This window comes from Pseudophryne corroboree, chromosome 1 (assembly GCF_028390025.1).
Source record: "Pseudophryne corroboree isolate aPseCor3 chromosome 1, aPseCor3.hap2, whole genome shotgun sequence".
Taxonomy (NCBI): Eukaryota; Metazoa; Chordata; class Amphibia; order Anura; family Myobatrachidae; genus Pseudophryne; species Pseudophryne corroboree.
In genome coordinates this window covers 742,968,468-742,987,328 of record NC_086444.1, presented here as the reverse complement: position 1 = coordinate 742,987,328, position 18,861 = coordinate 742,968,468, and the positions used below count along the sequence as shown (strand labels likewise).

The following is an 18,861-nucleotide window of genomic DNA, read 5'->3' as shown; positions in this document are numbered from 1 at the left end:
TATGAAATTACATTTCTGAAACTAATTAAGAAAAAAAATCTTAATTTAAATTCCAAGACAGTGTTTTGCATCTTTCGTCCACGGGGACCTCTAACAGTGCATGTTTTTTAGATCTACTAGTTGGCTAACATTTTTTAAAAGACTCACAGGTGGAGCTAATTATTTCACTTGTGTTACCAATGGGATCTGTAAAACATGCCCGGTTAGGGGTCCCTGAGGATTGGAGCTGGGAAACACTATTCTAAGGTATGCTTTTATATTAACAAGTAAAGTTACATTTACATTCAGACATCTCTTACCAATACAAAAACCAGAAAGAGAAAAGAGAAGCATTTTTTGTTGGACGCACTCAACCACTGTTCTTTTTTTAGAGTTAAAATAACTTTTCTTTATTGGATATGCATTAAAATAAATTGGGAAGGACTGCTGGAGATGACCTCACCACAGGAGCCCCAGACACCGCAGCGCATCGTCGGAAGGGTAAGTATACATGAATTGCTACTTATTACAGCTATACATCGCATCGAAGCGATGCGATGTATAGTGATAAGTAGCAATTCTGTTTTCGTTTTCTACATGAATAGACCCCAAAGTTTCTAAACACCGATCGAAAGCTGCTTCCGATCGGTGTTTACAAACTTAAAGTGAAATCAATATGTGTACAATGTGTCAATAACTTTATAATTGTTCCGTGAAGCTAATTTGCACTTGGCTGAAGTGAGCGCTCTCCCCTACAATCTCCGCTGCCGGCAGCGGCTTCACGTGTGGAAGCCATCAGACGGAGAGAGCGGGGAATTCCCAGCGCGATACCGCACACACACTGGGCCCAGATAGGAGCCAGCATTCTCAATACAGCAGAGTGACAAAACGTGCTGTCGCCCTCCTGTTTGTATCCACAATACTTAATATCAATAGCCTAGACAACAACATTGGTGGATCTGAGATGTAACAGCACAGCTATAGCAGCATTCATTACAACAGTTAGGGTGGCAACATAATAGAATCATCTGTTTGCATTTCTAAAAATATAAGCATTAATGTGAATACGATGCAGTATCGAATAAATGCAAATAAGGGGATGTTGTTATATCAAATTATCTAACGGACGTAGCCATATACTGTGTGATGAGAAGTGTTACCAATAATATCAATAGACTGCCAAGAATATGAGTAAGACACACAAAAAAAATACAGTGGGAAATTAATCTTGAAAAATGTATAACTGTCAGCAATAACAGTGTGATATTTATAGACAGTCAGTGGATGAATCATCTTCTGTATAGAGAACAAATAGTGATACACCTTTGGCAACATTATAAACAGCTACAGTTTACTGAAGCATTCTGCAAGTGTTGCGAATTCATTCTTCAGTACAGAAAGGAATTAATTTACACTGCTAACATGTCATACTAATAAAGAGAGCAGTATACAGGACAATGGTGGTCATTCCGAGTTGATCGCTAGCTGCTTTCGTTCGCCGCGCAGCGATCAGGCAAAAAAACGGCAGTCCTGCGCATGCGTATGCGGCACAATGCGCATGCACGTCTGACTCTTACAACGAACGATGTAGTTGCACACAAGGTCTAGCGAAGCTTTTCAGTCGCAATCCTGACCGCAGAGTGATTGACAGGAAGTGGGTGTTTCTTGGTGTCAACTGACCGTTTTCAGGGCGTGAGTGAAAAAACACAGGCGTGGCTTGTGAAACGTAGGCGTGGCTGGCCGAACACAGGGCGTGTTCGTGACGTCAAAACAGGAACTAAATAGTCTGCAGTGATCGCAAGCTAGGAGTAGGTCTGGAGCTACTCTGAAGCTGTACAAAATAATTTTGTAGCCGCTCTGCGATCCTTTCGTTCGCACTTCTGCTAAGCTAAGATACACTCCCAGAGGGCGGCGGCTTAGCGTTTGCACAGCTGCTAAAAGCATCTAGCGAGCAAACAACTCGGAATGAGAGCCAATATCAATAAGGCACAAACACAGAATTATTTATAGGCAAATTAGCCCTTTATTGTGTCTTTCACTTTGAGGGATCACCGATCGGAAAAAGTAGTTTTAATATCACACTTTGTTTTTCTTATTCACACTATATTTTAATATTTTACCAATTCCCCCAATTTATTTTAATGCATATCCAATAAAGAAAAGTTATTTTAACTCTAAAAAACAGAACAGTGGTTGAGTGTGTCCAACAAAAAATGCTTCTTTTTTCTCTTTCTGGTTTTTGTATTAGAATATGGGTCTGAGACCCACAAGCATTTGGAGAGCACCTGCTAACATGAATATATATGAGGTGTAAGACCTGAGATATTTTCTAGCAAAGCAGAGAACACCACAATATATCTAATCCATATATATATAGAATATATTAGGACTGGTGCGGGATTATTCACAATTTGTGTGCATCTCTTACCAATATTTCCATTGAAGTTAGAAATAACTTTACTGCTTTTTGGAGTTTGAAATCAAAATTAAATTCACAAATAATCTTTCTTACTACCTAATCGCCCCTTCGAGCATCATAAAGTACTTACCTTGCACTCCCCATTAACACAAATATCATAAAATTCCTGTCTACAGGGTGTCCCATCGATTACAGCTGCCGCTCTCTCAGTGTAAAAGTTAAAGCCTTCAGCTAAGCAGTTCAGGGAACAAGCCTTCACACCACCTACAATCAAAAAATGGTACAAAACCACCATATATTAGTCTCAAAGTCACAAAATGCTCTACAGTATATATATATCAGTTATTTGCAGGTGCAGATTTAACCTATGGGCTGCAAGACTTGTAGCCCCACCAGGTAAAATCTGCCACCCCTCTCAGTGTCAGTGAAGCCAGACGCAGTCTGTGACTGCACTGGCTTCACTGTGATTGGCAGTGACTTTCTATTGGAAGTCCTATCTGTCAGTCACAGACACACAAGGCAATCCCATTGGGAGGTGTTTCCTCCCTCTAGGACTGACACACCGGGCTGCAATAAGCAAAGAGCTGGCTTCCTGTAGGAAGCCACTTCTTAACTTTTACACAGCCCAATCTGGCTTCTCTGGGATGCAGTCAATGCAGTTCATAAAAGCCTTGGAATTTTCACATACTGCACATGTGTTGTGGGAGTCTTACACATCTCAAGTGTTGGACCAGGGGTGTTTCTAGAGAGGAGGGGACCCATGTGCAGACTCCGTGTGTTGGCCCCCTCCTCTCCCATAGCCGTTGCGCTGCTGCTAGCGCTCTGAGCGCTGTAGACTCTGGCACAGTGCCAGAGTCTACAGCGCATGCGCAGGACTCAGAAAAATGGCCGTCGCACCATTTTTTCAGAGTCCTGTGCATGCGCTGTAGACTCTGGCACTGTGCCAGAGTCTCTAGTGGTCAGTGTGCTAGCAACGGTTACGGGAGAGTAGGGGGCCCACACACGGTCAGCGATGGATTACGGAAAGGTAAGTATAGGAGAAATGGGTGCAGTGTGTGTGGTGTGGGCCCCCCCTGGACTCAGGGGCCTGTGTGCACCGCACACACTGCACGCATTATAGAAACGCCAATGGGGTGGACACTGCATGGCAACAATGCAGCGTTACTGACTGAAGTCAGTTTGGCACAGCAGGGGGCTGGGAGGACAGTGTGACTCGTAATCGGGGAGGGATGGGGGCTATGCTATATATTGGAGGCGGCACATTTGGTGTGGCAGTCGCAGTCACGACATTGTGGCCACGCCCCTGCTACACAATGCCAATATTACAGGCATTGTAGAGCGGTGGTGGGAATATGATGATGCAATTTAGCGCAAATCTAGTCCCCTCGGCCTGCCCACTTGTAAGTGGATGGCCAAGGGGGAGGGTGCGGGGGGTTGCTACAGCACTGCAGGAGACTTGCCTAACTTTCCGGGATTATAAAGAGTCTGAGCCTGCCAAACATTCCAAATATAGGGACATTGTTACCACAGGGGCGAAAAGCCCTATGATTGAAAACGGTCACCGCTGGAGATAAGTTACAATATGCTAAGTCTATTTAACATGCATTGTGTCTGTATATGTGCCACCACAATACTAGTTCTGTTATTGCTATCTCAGCATGATTAGGAAGCAGTGGGGTCTGGCCCCAGATGCAGAAGTGCCCTGTTAGAGCACTGGTTGGTGCATTGAATCGTTTCAATATCTTGATATACCCAGGGGTGTAGCGAGGGTGGAGCGAGTGGAGCTTGAGCTCCAGGCGTCGCCGGGGACAGAAGGCGCCAGTTCTCTAACACAGTGCGAGGAGCCGGGACTCGGGGTAGGAGGAGAGGTGACTGGAAGAGAGGGAAGGGGTGGCCACCACACTGCCTGCATGTTCCATGTCACTGATTGCAATACAGAGAGTCCAGTGCAGTGCAGTGTAGTGTGGTGTGTTGTAAGGGAAGAAAAGAGGTTTGGAGACTTGTTAGAAGAACCTTCCTGGCTGTCAGGTATATGCATTCAGTGATATGAAACATTCAGGCGGTGTGGTGGCCACCCCTTCCCTTTCATCAGTCCTTTCCTTCTACCCACGGAGGGCAATCACATAGAAACTCCGCCCCTCCAAGCTAGAACAAGGAGCTGCTCTGTTGCTGCCCTCTTGGTGAGAATTAATGTGTGTATACTGTGTGTATATATGTTTGTAAGTGTTTATGTCTGTGTATACTGTGTGTTTATGTGTATATTTCGGTTTGTGTGTCTATGTGTGCATATGTGTGTGTTTATGTATATACATGTATATATCTGTGCTTATGTGTATATATCTTTGTGTTTATGTGCATATATCTTTGTATACAGTATGTGTGAGTATATGTGTGTGTGTTTATGTCTGTGTATATGTGTGTGTTTATGTATGTCTGTGTGTATATGTGTGTGTTTACATATGTATGTCTGTCAGGGCCGTAACTACGTGTGTGCCAAGTGGGCTTGGCACACAGCGCAGTTGCCCTGAGGGCGCAACGGCCAGCGGCATGTAATGAGTCAAATTGACTCATCACATGCCGCCTCTGTGTGCGCCGTGCGCGGCTGGAGGGAGAAGAGACCAGCGCCGGGTTCAAGGAGGAGGAGGGAGGGGGAGCAGGGAGCCGCAGCAGCGCTATTTGATTGGTAGTAAGCGCCGCTGCAGCATCCCCCTCTCCTTCTGTATTGGCTGCCCGGCGCTGCTATGGATGCTGGGATGCGGTTCCTTCATCCCAGCATCCATAGCAGCGCCGGGCAGCCAATACAGAAGGAGAGGGGGATGCTGCAGCGGCGCTAACTACCAATCAAATAGCGCTGCTGCGGCTCCCTGCTCCCCCTCCCTCCTCCTCCTTCTCATCTCACTGCCTGCACCGAGAGGGAGATCGATGCCAGCACGAGGAGCCTGTCAGCGGGGAGAAGGTAAGTATATCCCTCTCTCTCTTTCTCTCTCTCTCTCTCTCTCTCTCTCTCTCAGGGGGACACCGTCTGCCGCAATGTGTAAAAAGGGGTCCTGGCTGCCGCAATGTATAAAAAGGGGGTCTGGCTGCCGCAATGTGTAAAAAGGGGGGGGTCCTGGCTGCCGCAATGTGTAAAATGGGGTCCTGGCTGCCGCAATGTGTAAAAAGGGGGCCTGGCTGCCGCAATGTGTAAAATGGGGTCCTGGCTGCCGCAATGTATAAAAAGGGGGTCTGGCTGCCGCAATGTGTAAAAAGGGGGCCTGGCTGCCGCAATGTGTAAAAAGGGGTCCTGGCTGCCGCAATGTGTAAAAAGGGGTCCTGGCTGCCGCAATGTGTAAAAAGGGGGCCTGGCTGCCGCAATGTGTAAAAAGGGGTCCTGGCTGCCGCAATGTATAAAAAGGGGGTCTGGCTGCCGCAATGTGTAAAAAGGGGTCCTGGCTGCCGCAATGTATAAAAAGGGGGTCTGGCTGCCGCAATGTGTAAAAAGGGGTCCTGGCTGCCGCAATGTGTAAAATGGGGTCCTGGCTGCCGCAATGTGTAAAAAGGGGGCCTGGCTGCCGCAATGTGTAAAGAGGGGGCCTGGCTGCCGCAATGTGTAAAAAGGGGGACTGGCTGCCGTAATGTGTAAAAAGGGGGACGCTGTCTGCTGTAATGTATAAAAGGGGCTCTACCTGGTGTAGTGGCGCTACTGTGCAGCGTAATTTGAATAATGTAGACTACTGTGCACCGTAGTATGAATTGCTATTATTGTGTGGCCACGCCCCTTCCCCGTGAAGCCACGCCCCTATAATTTTTCACGGGGCTGCGGCGCGCACTGCTCCCATCTTACATGGGGGGATGGGGGCGCCACTGTCGTTTCTTGCACACAGTGCTAAAATGCCTAGTTACGGCACTGATGTCTGTGTATATCTGTGTGCATATTTGTGTGTTTAAAGCATGTCTGTTCCTAAGGGGGTAATTCCAAGTTGATCGCAGCAGGAAATTTTTTAGCAGTTGGGCAAAACCATGTGCACTGCAGGGGAGGCAGACATAACATGTGCAGAGAGAGTTAGATTTGGGTGGGTTATTTTGTTTCTGTGCAGGGTAAATACTGGCTGCTTTACTTTTTCACTGCAATTTAGATTGCAGATTTAAGTCACCACACCCAAATCTATTTCTCTCTGCACATGTTATATCTGCCTCCCCTGCAGTGCACATGGTTTTGCCCAACTGCTAACAAAAATCCTGCTGCGATCAACTCAGAATTACCCCCTAAATGTGTGTGAATCTATCTATCTATCTATCTATCTATCTATCTATCTATCTATCTATCTATCTATCTATCTATCTGTGTCTGTGTGTGTGTGTGTGTGTGTGTGTGTGTGTGTGTGTGTGTGTGTGTGTGTGTGTGTATGGTGGTGGGTGGGGGCACCATGACATGACCCTGCTCCGGGTGTCATGTCTCTGTGCTAAGCCTCTGGATATACCACATTGCTACCCACTGTTATTCAGTGTTTCCTGGGTTGTCTGGATCTCCCACAGCAGCTTGCTATAAGCAAGTTTGTTGTGTGCTACTTGCATTGCTACACTGGCATGTAGTATCCCCACCTGTACATCTGGTTGTTGTGAAAGACATCTTCTATAGTCGCTTTCCAAGACGCTATCTAAAGCCGCCTCTGGGCATCTGGAAGCCCCATCCACTTCCAGCTGAGCAATAATGTAGTTGCTCAAAAGTCCCACAAAATTAGTAGTTTAGCAGATGTTTTACAGTATATTGTCTTTTTTTGTCTTTGCCTGAACAAGGTCCCTTCCCCCAAACACACAGTTGGTGCTCATACTTCTACCCTGTGTAAAACAAATATATGGTGGTTGTGGGGTCAATTCCTCAGTTTGGGACTTGTTTATTATTGGGAGCAGTGGGGGGAGGTCCAAAAAGTATAATTCCTTATAGCCACATGTCAAGACAATAAATTGGGGCAAATGTATTAAGCTTGGAGAAGTAATAAGGCAGTGATAAGTGGAAGGTGATAACGCACCAGCCAATCAATTTCTGTCATTTTTGAAACCTGTAATGATTGGCTGGTGCATTATCACCTTGCACTTATCACTGCTTTATCACTTCTACAGGCTTAATACATCTGACCCAATGAACTTTGAACGCTGCAGTAAATATCACTGTACTCTTATAGGGACAGTGGCTCTAGTAAGAGCCCATCCCAGCAAAGAGTAAATAGTAAAGTGATAAATTATACTATCACTTTACTGCCAGATTCAGGTCCTACTTATTCTCAGCCATCATACTATGTATGTGCAAGTGTAAGCTGCCTGCCAGAGGTCCAACGAAGATCCCACTCTGGTGAAAAAAAATCAGAAAAGCAGCCTACAGGCAACAATGGTGTTTGTTATCGGTGTATCAAGCTGTAAAGACTGGAGAAGACTGCAGCACTATGGAAAAAATGTATTTCTTAGCTAATATCTCTTGGGCTAAGCCATCAGGAAATTGCAGGGAATCCTGTTGCCACATGATTTAAGGGGGTGATAAGTTTGATATATAGACCTATTAATCACATATGCCTGAATTATAAAAACACTTAATTGATGTATAATCTCAGTTAGCCTTTGCTTGTAAGAAATGATCCTATATAATAAAAGGCTAACGCTGCTCATTACCCCTATGGAAGGAATTAAATTATTTCGCACTCCAGTGGCCACTAGATGGCACCCAAGGGAGCAATTCAATTGTTGCTGTGTTCGGGAATACACAGCTGCTGACATTACTGTTATGTTATTCCGTCATTTTGACTAGCTGGTAGCTAGTACATTTATATTTGTGGTGATTAAGCCTATTCTTCCAGTATCTAAGTTTGTATGGTATTTGCCAAACCTATTGAACAGGTGTCTCTGTGCCTGGAATAACTCAAGTCTTGCTGTGTGAAACAATGTTTCGGGGCCTCATACTGTAGTCTGTAACAGAGAACCCTGTTCATTCCAAGTCCAGATGTGGTTTATGCTGACAATAAATTTATATGGACTTGGCTGACTACAACATAATTATCTTTTAGAAGCCAAATAGTTCAAAAATTAAGATTATGTTAAAATCTCAAATGAGAAAATAGCACATTCTGGTCTTTGGATGTGAATTTGGGGAACCCTATAATTTTACCCTGAATAAAGAAGGATCCCTGTACCACTGATCTCAGGAGGAATTTAGTTGCATCTGGTGTGCATTAAGCTTTGTTCCTGGCCTCATGTTCCCTTTGCACCTCTGCACTCTCCTTCCAGGAATGCGCTGAGTTGAGCATTTTAGCTAAATCCTTCACATTAGAATCTATGTGTGGAATCTCCCAGGGGACAAATTCCCCAGCAAGACTGTGAGGGGAGGAGGTGGGGAGTGCAGAATACTGGTAGGGTGAATTTAGGAGGGGGGCCTGACAGATGGGTGTGAAAACAGAAAGAACACAGAACACTCTTTTGTAGGGAAGAGTAGCAAGGCAGAAAACGTGATAAACCAAGGTCACATTTTACTTAATTTTATAGCTGTTGTAGTAGGCTGCCTTTTATTCTTCTTTTTGTTAAGTACACGCCTCCTAGGCTGTGTGCATTGCACTTGTTTCTGTCAAAGCTACAAGCACAGGCTAGGTAAACTCATGGTCAAACCCCTCCCCCTCAATGTGGGTCAAGAAGCTTTAGCGTCAGAGACCCAGTTTGCTCTTGGTGGCCCTGGGTGAAAACACATAGCAAGATGCCCATATGGTCACAAAAGGGGTCCTAAAATGGAATGCGATCAGCATTCTGGCGGCCTGGATGTCAGCAGTCATGTGACTGACACCAGAATCCTGACACAACTTGGAATAAGGAACACAGAATGCCGACATCCCAAAGGTAAATATCGGGGTGACGGTTAGGGCCCTCAGGGTTAGAGTTAGGCATTAGAGGGGGGGATAGCCACCACCCTCGAGTCTTAACCCTAGCTGCCACCACCTGTGAATTAGCCCTAGCCTCCACCCCCTATTTTAGCCCTAGCCACCACCCCAGGTGGATTAGGGTTAGGGTAGAGGACAGGGGAGGGGTAAATTAATTACCTTGTTCCCTGTCAACGTGGGGAATTGTTGGGATGCCAGTGTCAGTCATGTGACTGCCAGCATCCCGACCGCCGGGACCCTATATCACACCCCCTTAAACAATGTGGGATGATGGCCACTCATAAGGGTTCCACACACAAAACTGTGAAAATTGGGAGCATACAGTAGTTCAGTGTGTAAAATAAATAAATACAGTAGGTGACGTAAGCCCAGTCATACAGACACATTACACACAGCTAACTACCTCTCTATGATGAATAAGAATATATAAGCGGCCTTGTGCAATGAAATGTTTAAATAATTCCTCTGTGGGGATTATGTTTTACTTGTAACAGATCATCACACTATTTCAAAGTTATTGCTAACAAGGTGTAAATGTATGAAAACAATACATAGTTTCCTTTTTTTACAAAGTTAGCATTTGATGTAAATAAATAAAAATTATTCTGTAACTAAAGAAGAGCTCACAATGGAAAATGGTGCCAAATCTCATTTGTGGTAGTAGAAAATATAAATGCAAAATAAAAAAATAAAAACACTTTGTATATGTTTCTTCATCGTTTTCTTACATGTTGCCTGACATTTTTGGGTTTTGGGGTATTCTAAAAAGTATTTTTGGAATGGAAACATTTTGTTTTGTTACACATGTAAGTTATCTATACTTACAGCATTATTTTTATTCATGCTCATGTGATGCCCAAGGATCCGATTCAGGTTGGATCATTACATTTAAGAAAATGCAATTCAGACGATTAGCAATCGACTGTGCATGCGCAGTATTCACACTGCACATATGCACCCGCGATTTGAGATTATTTCTGCAAACGCATTGTGCTTCAACGCAATTGCATTTTGATTGACAGGTAGCCAGCGTTAAGGGGAGGAAACATGGCATTTTGTGGGTGTGTTTGTAAAAACGCAGGCATGATAAGGCGTTTTTTCGGGTGGGTCTCTGACGTACTTCCAGCCTCTTGCATTTACAGAATTGTGGACATCCTTGCCTGGTGCAGATGGAAAAATTATTTGATGTTCCGGTATTTGCATATGGTTATTCGATCACATTGCGTATTGCGATGCATTTGCAATTTCTGCAATGGATGTTTTTTCTCTATTTCTGGGCGGCAACTATTTGATCGCAGCAACTGCTTTTTAGGAAGATTAGCGGTCAAACCTGAATAGGGTCCTATGGGGCAGATGTATTAATCCTGGAGAAGTGATAAAGCAATGATAAGTGGAAGGTGATAACGCACCAGCCAATCATTCTGGGTTTGAAAAACTACAGTTAGGAGCTGATTGGCTGGTGCGTTATCACCATCCACTTATCACTTCTATTTACATCTGCCCTATGTTACTAATCAGTGGGTAAACATATTTGAGATAAATGTAAATGTAAATTGTAAGCATTCTAAATAATTAGGTTTTGTAGTCATGAAATTAGTGCTTTTTATCTTTTTTTGGGCAGTACACTGTACATTGGGGTTCATTCAAATCTGATCACTGGCCTGCTAATTTTGCTGACCTGCGTTCAGATAGTCGCCACCTCCAGGGGGAGTGTATATTCACTGTGCAAGTGTGCGTTCCTATGTGTATGCTGAGCTGCTAAAATGTACTTTGTGCAGTGTGTGTGCAGCCCAGGACTTACTCCTACAGTGCGATAGAATTAGGCTGTTCGGGGCTGGAGTTCACGTCACACACCCTCCCTGAAAATACTTTGGAATGCCTGCATTTTTCCGAACACTCCCTGTAAATGCTCAGTTGCCACCCAAAAACAGCCTCTTCCTGTCAATCACCATGTGATCGGATTTTTAGCACCATCCCGTCGCTGACCTGAGATGCCCATTGTTGTTGTCCAATGTGCGTGTGCATTACTGTGCATACGCATGCGCAGTTAGGACCTGATCGCCCGCTGTGCGGAAACGCACAGCAGCGATCGGATCTGAATAGCCCCCATTGTCCTAACAGAGAATCTTACCTCCTTTGTAACTTTTCCATGAATAATATTTTCCTCTAAATGCTATATTATCGAACTCTGCACACTGCATCTCCCGAAAGTCCTGAGAACCAGCTGGGCACTCCTGAAAAAAAGTTCCATTCAATTAATTAGTATTTGTTTAGAATACCTTTAGGTAAAACCCTATTCTCCTTCCAACTAGTAATCTTTTCAGTATTTACTTGCGTAACTTCAGTAGTATTATCATGCTTAACTTCTTGAAGATGCTAGATATGTTGACACTGGTTGGATTGAAATTAAGTCTGCTAAGTACATGTGAGTTGCATTTATTTGATGTCTGACTAGGGATATGTAGGCCCGCTTCTTAAATGCGACTCCGATTTTATATATACAGTATATATATATATATATATATATATATAGTATATATAAATATATATTTATATGCCACTGGAAAGCAGGGAAGTTCCCATGCTCCCTCCTGTCAGACCTTGCTTAACATTGCCAATTGGGCCAGTAGATACTGCGTGCCTTTCCAGGCCAGCTGCAGCTCTTCCGAGAAGCTGTCATCTGCTGCTGCAGCTAGCAGGCACTTTAGGGTGCCGTTAGCCGGGCGGGAGCAACTGACATAAAGCTGGAGGTTCGGGCTGGAGTGGGGGGATGGGGGCCATCACCCAGCCCACGGGAATAATCACCATTCACTACAGGTTCTACGTGTCTCAGCAGTGTCTCACTAAAGTAGCTAGGAACATACACACCGCACTCTAGCCCCTAGGCCCCCTAGGGATAGTACCCCCCATCCCAGGGACACGCACTATCCATCCCACCAATGTTGAATTGCTCCAGTGATTTTTGCTACTCGCAGTGAGTTCGATACTTAATTATTAACATGATGAATAGGCCCCATAATATATTTGAGGTCATGATGGTTTACATTTTTTTTATCACGTAAGGTCTGTATAGTCTAAGAGGTTCTTATACTTTTGTCATTTCTGTCATAAGATCTTTGGTTCAGCCAAAGTTTATTTGATAAGCTTTTGGTAAGTGCTTGAAGAATGAGGTAGTTTATGTAACTGTTCCAAGAATTTGATTTATTGAGATAAATAATCAACCAATTTAGATTGGGTGTGCCTACAGTGTGAGGTACAGATGATAATTTGCCTCTGATTACTGATATGTGAGCAACCCAGACTGTGGCCTTCACTGTGTCGGGGGTGTTATTAATATTAATATTAAAGTATTCCTATATAACATCAGAGATAGTCATTTGTAAGTGAGGTCATTTCTACTCATTCTCCATACAGTATGGAACCATCCGTGTAAGAGCCTAATAAATCATGTGAGACTGTTGTGAAAGTGATTGGATCAAAGCATTGGAACAATGTTGGTGACTATTATTACTTGGATAGTTGAGCTACAAGAAAAATTCATATTGATCCTGGAATATGAATAATGTGGTAAAGAGAAAGAGTGAATCATCTAGCCATATTGTTCCTGATTCTCTAAATGTAATTTGGCTCTAAAAAGTGTTTCTAGCTAGTGCTTTTGTTCCACAGTAAGATATATTTTCATTTAGTGAAATATTCTTTTTTTTGTATCATTCAAACAAAGATACATGAGGAAAAAAAGTTTTATTTTGTTTTTTACTCTTTAATATGAAAAAAAAAAAAAAAAGATAAATGTGAAAAAAAAGAAAAGAAAAAGTCCGGGCACATGTTGGGTGCTTAAACACAAACCAATGATAGTTTTGTACAACAGAATCAGGTACTGGCCCTCTACATTTGTTCTTGGCATCATGATGCCAGCCTATCACCTTTGAGAGGTGCTTGCTATAACAGCCAGTAGTCTCTAATTAAATAATGAGCACAAAATAACACATAATAGTGGTCAATTATGCTATAGCTGGAGGAGTTGAAAGCCCAATGGAAAGCCCACTTCATTCAGTGTGGCTGCCCAGTGAGGTCATTTCTATTTCTATCACCTCCACTTCCTTATGGAGTTCGGAAGTGAAGGCTTGTTTACTTCCTCTGAGTAATATTCTGGAGAACTACAATATAGTACAGAGGTAAAACTTTCTGCTCACTAGAGACTTGTGAGAGAGTACAGTGTTTCTGTGTAAAATACTGAGCAACTTCTGCTGGGGCCTCAGCTCTTTTCTTAGAGGCATGTTTAGGGGCCAATTGCAGAACTTGCTTTGAGTTTACAATGCTAAAACATGCTTAGGTTTAGTCGGTGAGGAGCTCCATGATCATACGTGTCATCAGTAGCTGCCCCACATAATCCTATATAGTACCATAATCCCATATACAGTACCTTGGAAACCCAGCAGCGAGGGAACTCGCTGTTCTCACCATGCTTCGGGACCAGAGACTCGCGTTTGTCGGGATTCCGGCTGGCGGCATTTCACCGGCTGTTGGGATTCCGGTGTCAGTCTCCTGAATGCCGGGATCCCCACAGCCGGTATATTAACTGCATCCCATTGTTTCTAACAGTCCTTTTTCATATGAGGGAGGTTATGCATATTCATAATTCTGTCAGGTAAAAATATCTATAATTTTTATTCATACATAGTTATTGATATGCTAAAACTTGATCTTGTCTATTGTATACGTTATAAATATTTTAGTTTTTTGTTGCATATATATATATATATATATATATATGTATCTACAGGCCAACAATAATAATTATAGTAATGCTTAATAAACAAGTCCATAATGTTTATTAGGATTTTCATTTATGCTTTTCTTGTTGTTTAGGACCTTGGGAATACTTGTTCCAGAGTGTTAATGATTTCTTCTCACAATGTTCAAAATTTGTTGGAACTTGGGAACACTGTAATTCTGTCTAATACTTCAACAGACAAAAAACTGCTGCCCAAGATATGTTAATGTGTGCTAAAATAAACTATGGAAAAAAAAGAGATTGGTTACTAAAACTTGTTAACACATTGGGGTCAGTGGCGGAACTACCGCCAGTGCAAGCAGTGCCTTGCAGTGGAGACTGCCACTGTCCAGGAACCCAAAGCAGCGCGGCATGTAATGAGTCAAACTGAGTCACAGCCGCCCGCCGAGGAGAGAAGCGCAGCGGCCACGGGGGAGAAGGAGGAGGAGAGAGGTGGAGGAGGGAGCCGCAGCAGCGCTGTGTAATTGGTGGAAGCGCATCCCAGCATTCACAGCGGCGGAGGACAGCCTATGGTGAAGGACAGGGACAGCTGGTGCGGCTCCCTCCTCCACCTCCCTCCTCCTCCCTTTCTTTCTTTCTTTCCTTCCTGTCTGCCTTGTGTAAAAAGGGGACGCTGTCTGCCGTAATGTGTAAAAAGGGGGGTGCTGTCTGCCGTAATGTGTAAAAAGGGGACGCTGTCTGTCTTAATGTGTAAAAAGGGACGCTGTCTGCCTTAATGTGTAAAAAGGGGGATGCTGTCTGCCGTAATGTGTAAAAAGGGTGATGCTGTCTGCTGTAATGTGAAAAAGGGCACGCTGTCTGCCGTAATGTGTAAAAAGGGGGATGCTGTCTGCCGTAATGTGTAAAAAAGGGGACGCTGCCTGCCTTAATGTGTAAAAAGGGGGATGCTGTCTGCCGTAATGTGTAAAAAGGGGACGCTATCTGCCTTAATGTGTAAAAAGGGGGACGCTGTCTGCCTTAATGTGTAAAAAGGGGGACGCTGTCTGCCGTAATGTGTAAAAAGGGGACGCTGTCTGCCTTAATGTGTAAAATGGGGGATGCTGTCTGCCGTAATGTGTAAAAAGGGCACGCTGTCTGCCTTAATGTGTAAAAAAGGGGACGCTGTCTGCCTTAATGTGTAAAAAGCGGGACGCTGTCTGCCGTTATGTGTAAAAAGCGGACGCTGTCTGGCGTTATGTGTAAAAAGGGGGACGCTGTCTGCCTTAATGTGCATAAAGGGGACGCTGTCTGCCGTAATGTGTAAAAAGGGGATGCTGTCTGCCGTAATGTAAAAAGGGGAATCTGTCTGCCATAAGGTGAAAAAGGGGCTCTACCTGGTGTAGTGGTGCTACTGTGCAGCGTAATTTGAATAATGGAGACTACTGTGCACCGTTATATGAATTGGTATTATTTTGTGGCCACACCCCTTCCTCACGAAGCCACGCCCCTATATTTTTTGCACGCGCCTAGGGTGCACACTGCCCATTTTACATGGAGGGGTGGGGCTCCAATGCCATTTCTTGCACACAGTGCTAAAATGTCTAGTTACGGCACTGTTGCTAGGTGTCTATTTCTCTGGCCCTGAGCAGGTCCCCCTCACCAGATCCTCTCCAGGGGTGATGGGGTGGACTTGGATGGGATGATGGGAGGGGGGGCCCAAAGCATTTTGTCGCACCTGGGCCCACCGCTCGCTAGTTCCGCCACTGATTGGGGGTCATTCCGAGTTGATCGCTCGCTAGCTACTTTTTGCAGCCGTGCAAACGCATAGTCGCCGCCCACTGGGGAGTGTATTGTAGCTTTGCAAGTGTGCGAATGCCTGTGCAGCCAAGCACTACAAAAATAGTTTGTGCAGTTTCTGAGTAGGTCTGAACTTACTCAACCGCTGCATTCACTTCAGCCTGTCCGGTCCCGGAATTGACGTCAGGCACCCGCCCTGCAAACGCTTGGACACTCCTGCGTTTTTCCAACCACTCCCTGAAAACGGCCAGTTGACACCCATAAATGCCTTCTTCCTGTCAATCTTCTTGTGATCAGCTGAGTGAATGGATTCTTCGTTAAATCCATCGCCCAGCAACAATCCGCTTTGTACCCGTATGACGCACCTGCACATTGCGGTGCATATGCATGCGCAGTAGTGACCTGATCGTTGCACTGCAAAAAACAGCAGTATTCGATCAGGTCGGAATGACCCTCATTATTGAAAGCTATTTTTATAGATGACTTCCACTGGACTTTTTGGCAATGTACAATGTTCCAGTACCCAGCGTGGGACTTTATGTATGTTGATATGAGTGATTCTATCTTTTGCAATATAGAAATTATTTGCTATATCATTTTTATACTGTTTATGCTGTTTTGGTTTATTTGTGTATTTCTACATAGTCAGTCATATGAGGTTCACTTGTTATGTTATCCCTCTCTCCTCTGCAGTGAGCAGTCCTTGATTTGGTCCCTACGGTGTGACCGTACACACAGCGAGGGCTCAGTCTTACTCAGCGGAGAAGAGAAATCTGAAGAAATGGGAAGTAAGGGGTGATGCCCTAGAAACCTTGTTGGGGTGGAGTACGAAATGCCGGCAGTCAGGATCTCAATGATCAGAATCCTGGTGGTCATATTGCCAACAAATCCCAGTGAGTATTCTAAATCTAACCTTAGCATAACCCCTAACCCACCCCTCCCGCAACCTATCCCTAACTGTCCCCTTCAGCAGCCTAATCCTAACTGACCCGTGCAGCCTAACTCTAACCCTCCATCTAGTGCCTAGTCCTAACCCTGAAAGTAACCCTAACTCTAACACACACCATCAGGATCTGTGGCTGTCAGGATTCCAACTATCGGGATCCTGACCACCAGGATCCTGATTACATCCCCCTTGTTGCACTTTAAAAAGTTTGCAGTGGTATCCCCAAAGTTCTGGTCCATGCTCCTGGCCACAAAACCACTGTACACAAAATTAAGGACTTGTTTTAACAAATACATATAGAGGGAACTATGAAATTGTTGTTACCAGAAGTATAGATATATCTCCATACACAACGGCAATACCAATATGTGAGATTTGGAATTTAGTACTAATACAGTTGACTTTAATTCCAGAGAGCTCCTTAATTTCCATCACAAAATGTGTAAATCCTATTGTCTTCAGTTGTTTGTTTTTTTTGGCAAATAGCAAATATATTTTAGTATTTGATGTGGATATTGTATATACTGTATTTTTAAGTAATATATGGGGCGGAATTCAAATGTAATTCACACTGGCAGCCAACATATGGCTCCCAACAGAGCGATTCAATTTTAGCTTCGTTCGGGTGCGGTCGGCTGCCGATGCTGACATTTCAGGTTACACCCCTCGGGATGCAAGCTGAAATGTGTGAAAAGTGACCCAAACAGCACTTTTCGGGATCGTACCCATTAATTTAGTTGGGTTTAGCTGCTTTACATGGCTAAACCCGACACTAATGGGGGCGATCAGCGTGATAAAGGGTGTCAATTGAATATTGCCCCTGCGATCTCCAGTCACTTTAGATTGGGAAACAATAATTAAATTTCTCCCATAATGTTTATTGCATAAGCCAATTCTCTACATTAATTATTGCTACATTTGTTCTTAGGTTGTTTTTTATAATAATATTACATTATTGTGATACAGTCTAGGCCTGTTTTATGCTTACTGTTGTAAGGTTTGTTGTACATCTATTTTCTTAATAGACAGCTCTGTATACACAGCATTGTAAACACGACTTTCCTGTTTTGTCTGGAAACTAAATAAATGTAATAAATGTCTACTTAAGGATTAAAATGTAGCATGCTGTATTCTAAAGAACAAAAGACTAAGTGAATTTGATATTTTGAATATGATGTATTGAGTTTTGTTTTTCTTATGATTTTTTTGTTTGCTTTAAATATTGACCATGTCAGCATAAATCTCCAATTTCCAAATATCTATTCATAACCTACAGCAGAAATCAACCAGCTATAGAAGGTATACGTTCAAGATAACGTTTGTCGGGACCCTGGCAGAGAAATACAGATGCTGGAATCCCGACACCCGTCGGAACACAGACGCCAGAATCCACAACAGGTCAGAATCCCAATGCCACAATCCCGACGGCTGGAATCGCGACCTCCAGAATCCCAAAGGTAAGTATTTACGGGAGGGATAGGCTATGTCCTTGGGGGTGGGGGTATAAGTTTAGGTGCCTCCCGGGGGGAAGGGGGGTAGAGTTAGGCTGAAGGGTGGGTTAGGTTTAAGCTGTGGGGATGGGGTGAGCATTAGGCACCACCAGGGTGGGGGGTTTAGGTTTAGGCACTAAGGGGGAGGGTTTAGGTTAGACTGTGGAAAGGTGGTGTTAGGGTTAGGCACTAAGGGAAGAGGTTAGGGTTAGGCTGCAGTAAGGGAGAATTAGGGCTAGGGGTGTAGGGGAGGAGTTGAAATACTTACCTTGCTCCTGTTGGAATTTTCACCATTGAGATGCCGGCGTTGGTATTGTGACAGCCGGCATCCCTCCCACCAAGATCACAAACTGTTCCCTTATTTGACCCTAATACATATTTCAATATTAAACAATAGAAATATTCAATAGAAGATTTCATGTGTGTACTGTTTATGTGTGCAGTCGAAAGAGACCTTAGTGTGTGCATTTGAATATGCCATCTGCTATACTCACATCGATATTGCATGACCGGTATCTCCTCCTCTCTCCCAAGCAATATTTCCCTCCGATAGTTGGCCTAAAATTCAATACAGAGTTGGAAGACAGGATTGTGATTTCCCCAATTATATTAGTAGGAAA

The 18,861-nt window shown here is 43.9% G+C and overlaps 1 protein-coding gene across 2 annotated transcripts in view; it reads right to left on the bottom strand.

Moving 5' to 3' along the window:
- The window catches only part of ADAMTS10 (ADAM metallopeptidase with thrombospondin type 1 motif 10), a 291,074-nt gene that overhangs the window by 75,016 nt on the left and 197,197 nt on the right, over positions 1-18,861 (bottom strand). For both annotated transcript variants that reach the window (XM_063916365.1, XM_063916373.1), the window contains exons 15-17: positions 18,736-18,799; positions 11,426-11,528; positions 2,529-2,662 (exon numbers count right to left, since the gene is read on the bottom strand). In XM_063916365.1, the coding sequence (XP_063772435.1) occupies positions 2,529-2,662; positions 11,426-11,528; positions 18,736-18,799 (301 nt within the window). The remainder of the gene's footprint in view (positions 1-2,528; positions 2,663-11,425; positions 11,529-18,735; positions 18,800-18,861) is intronic.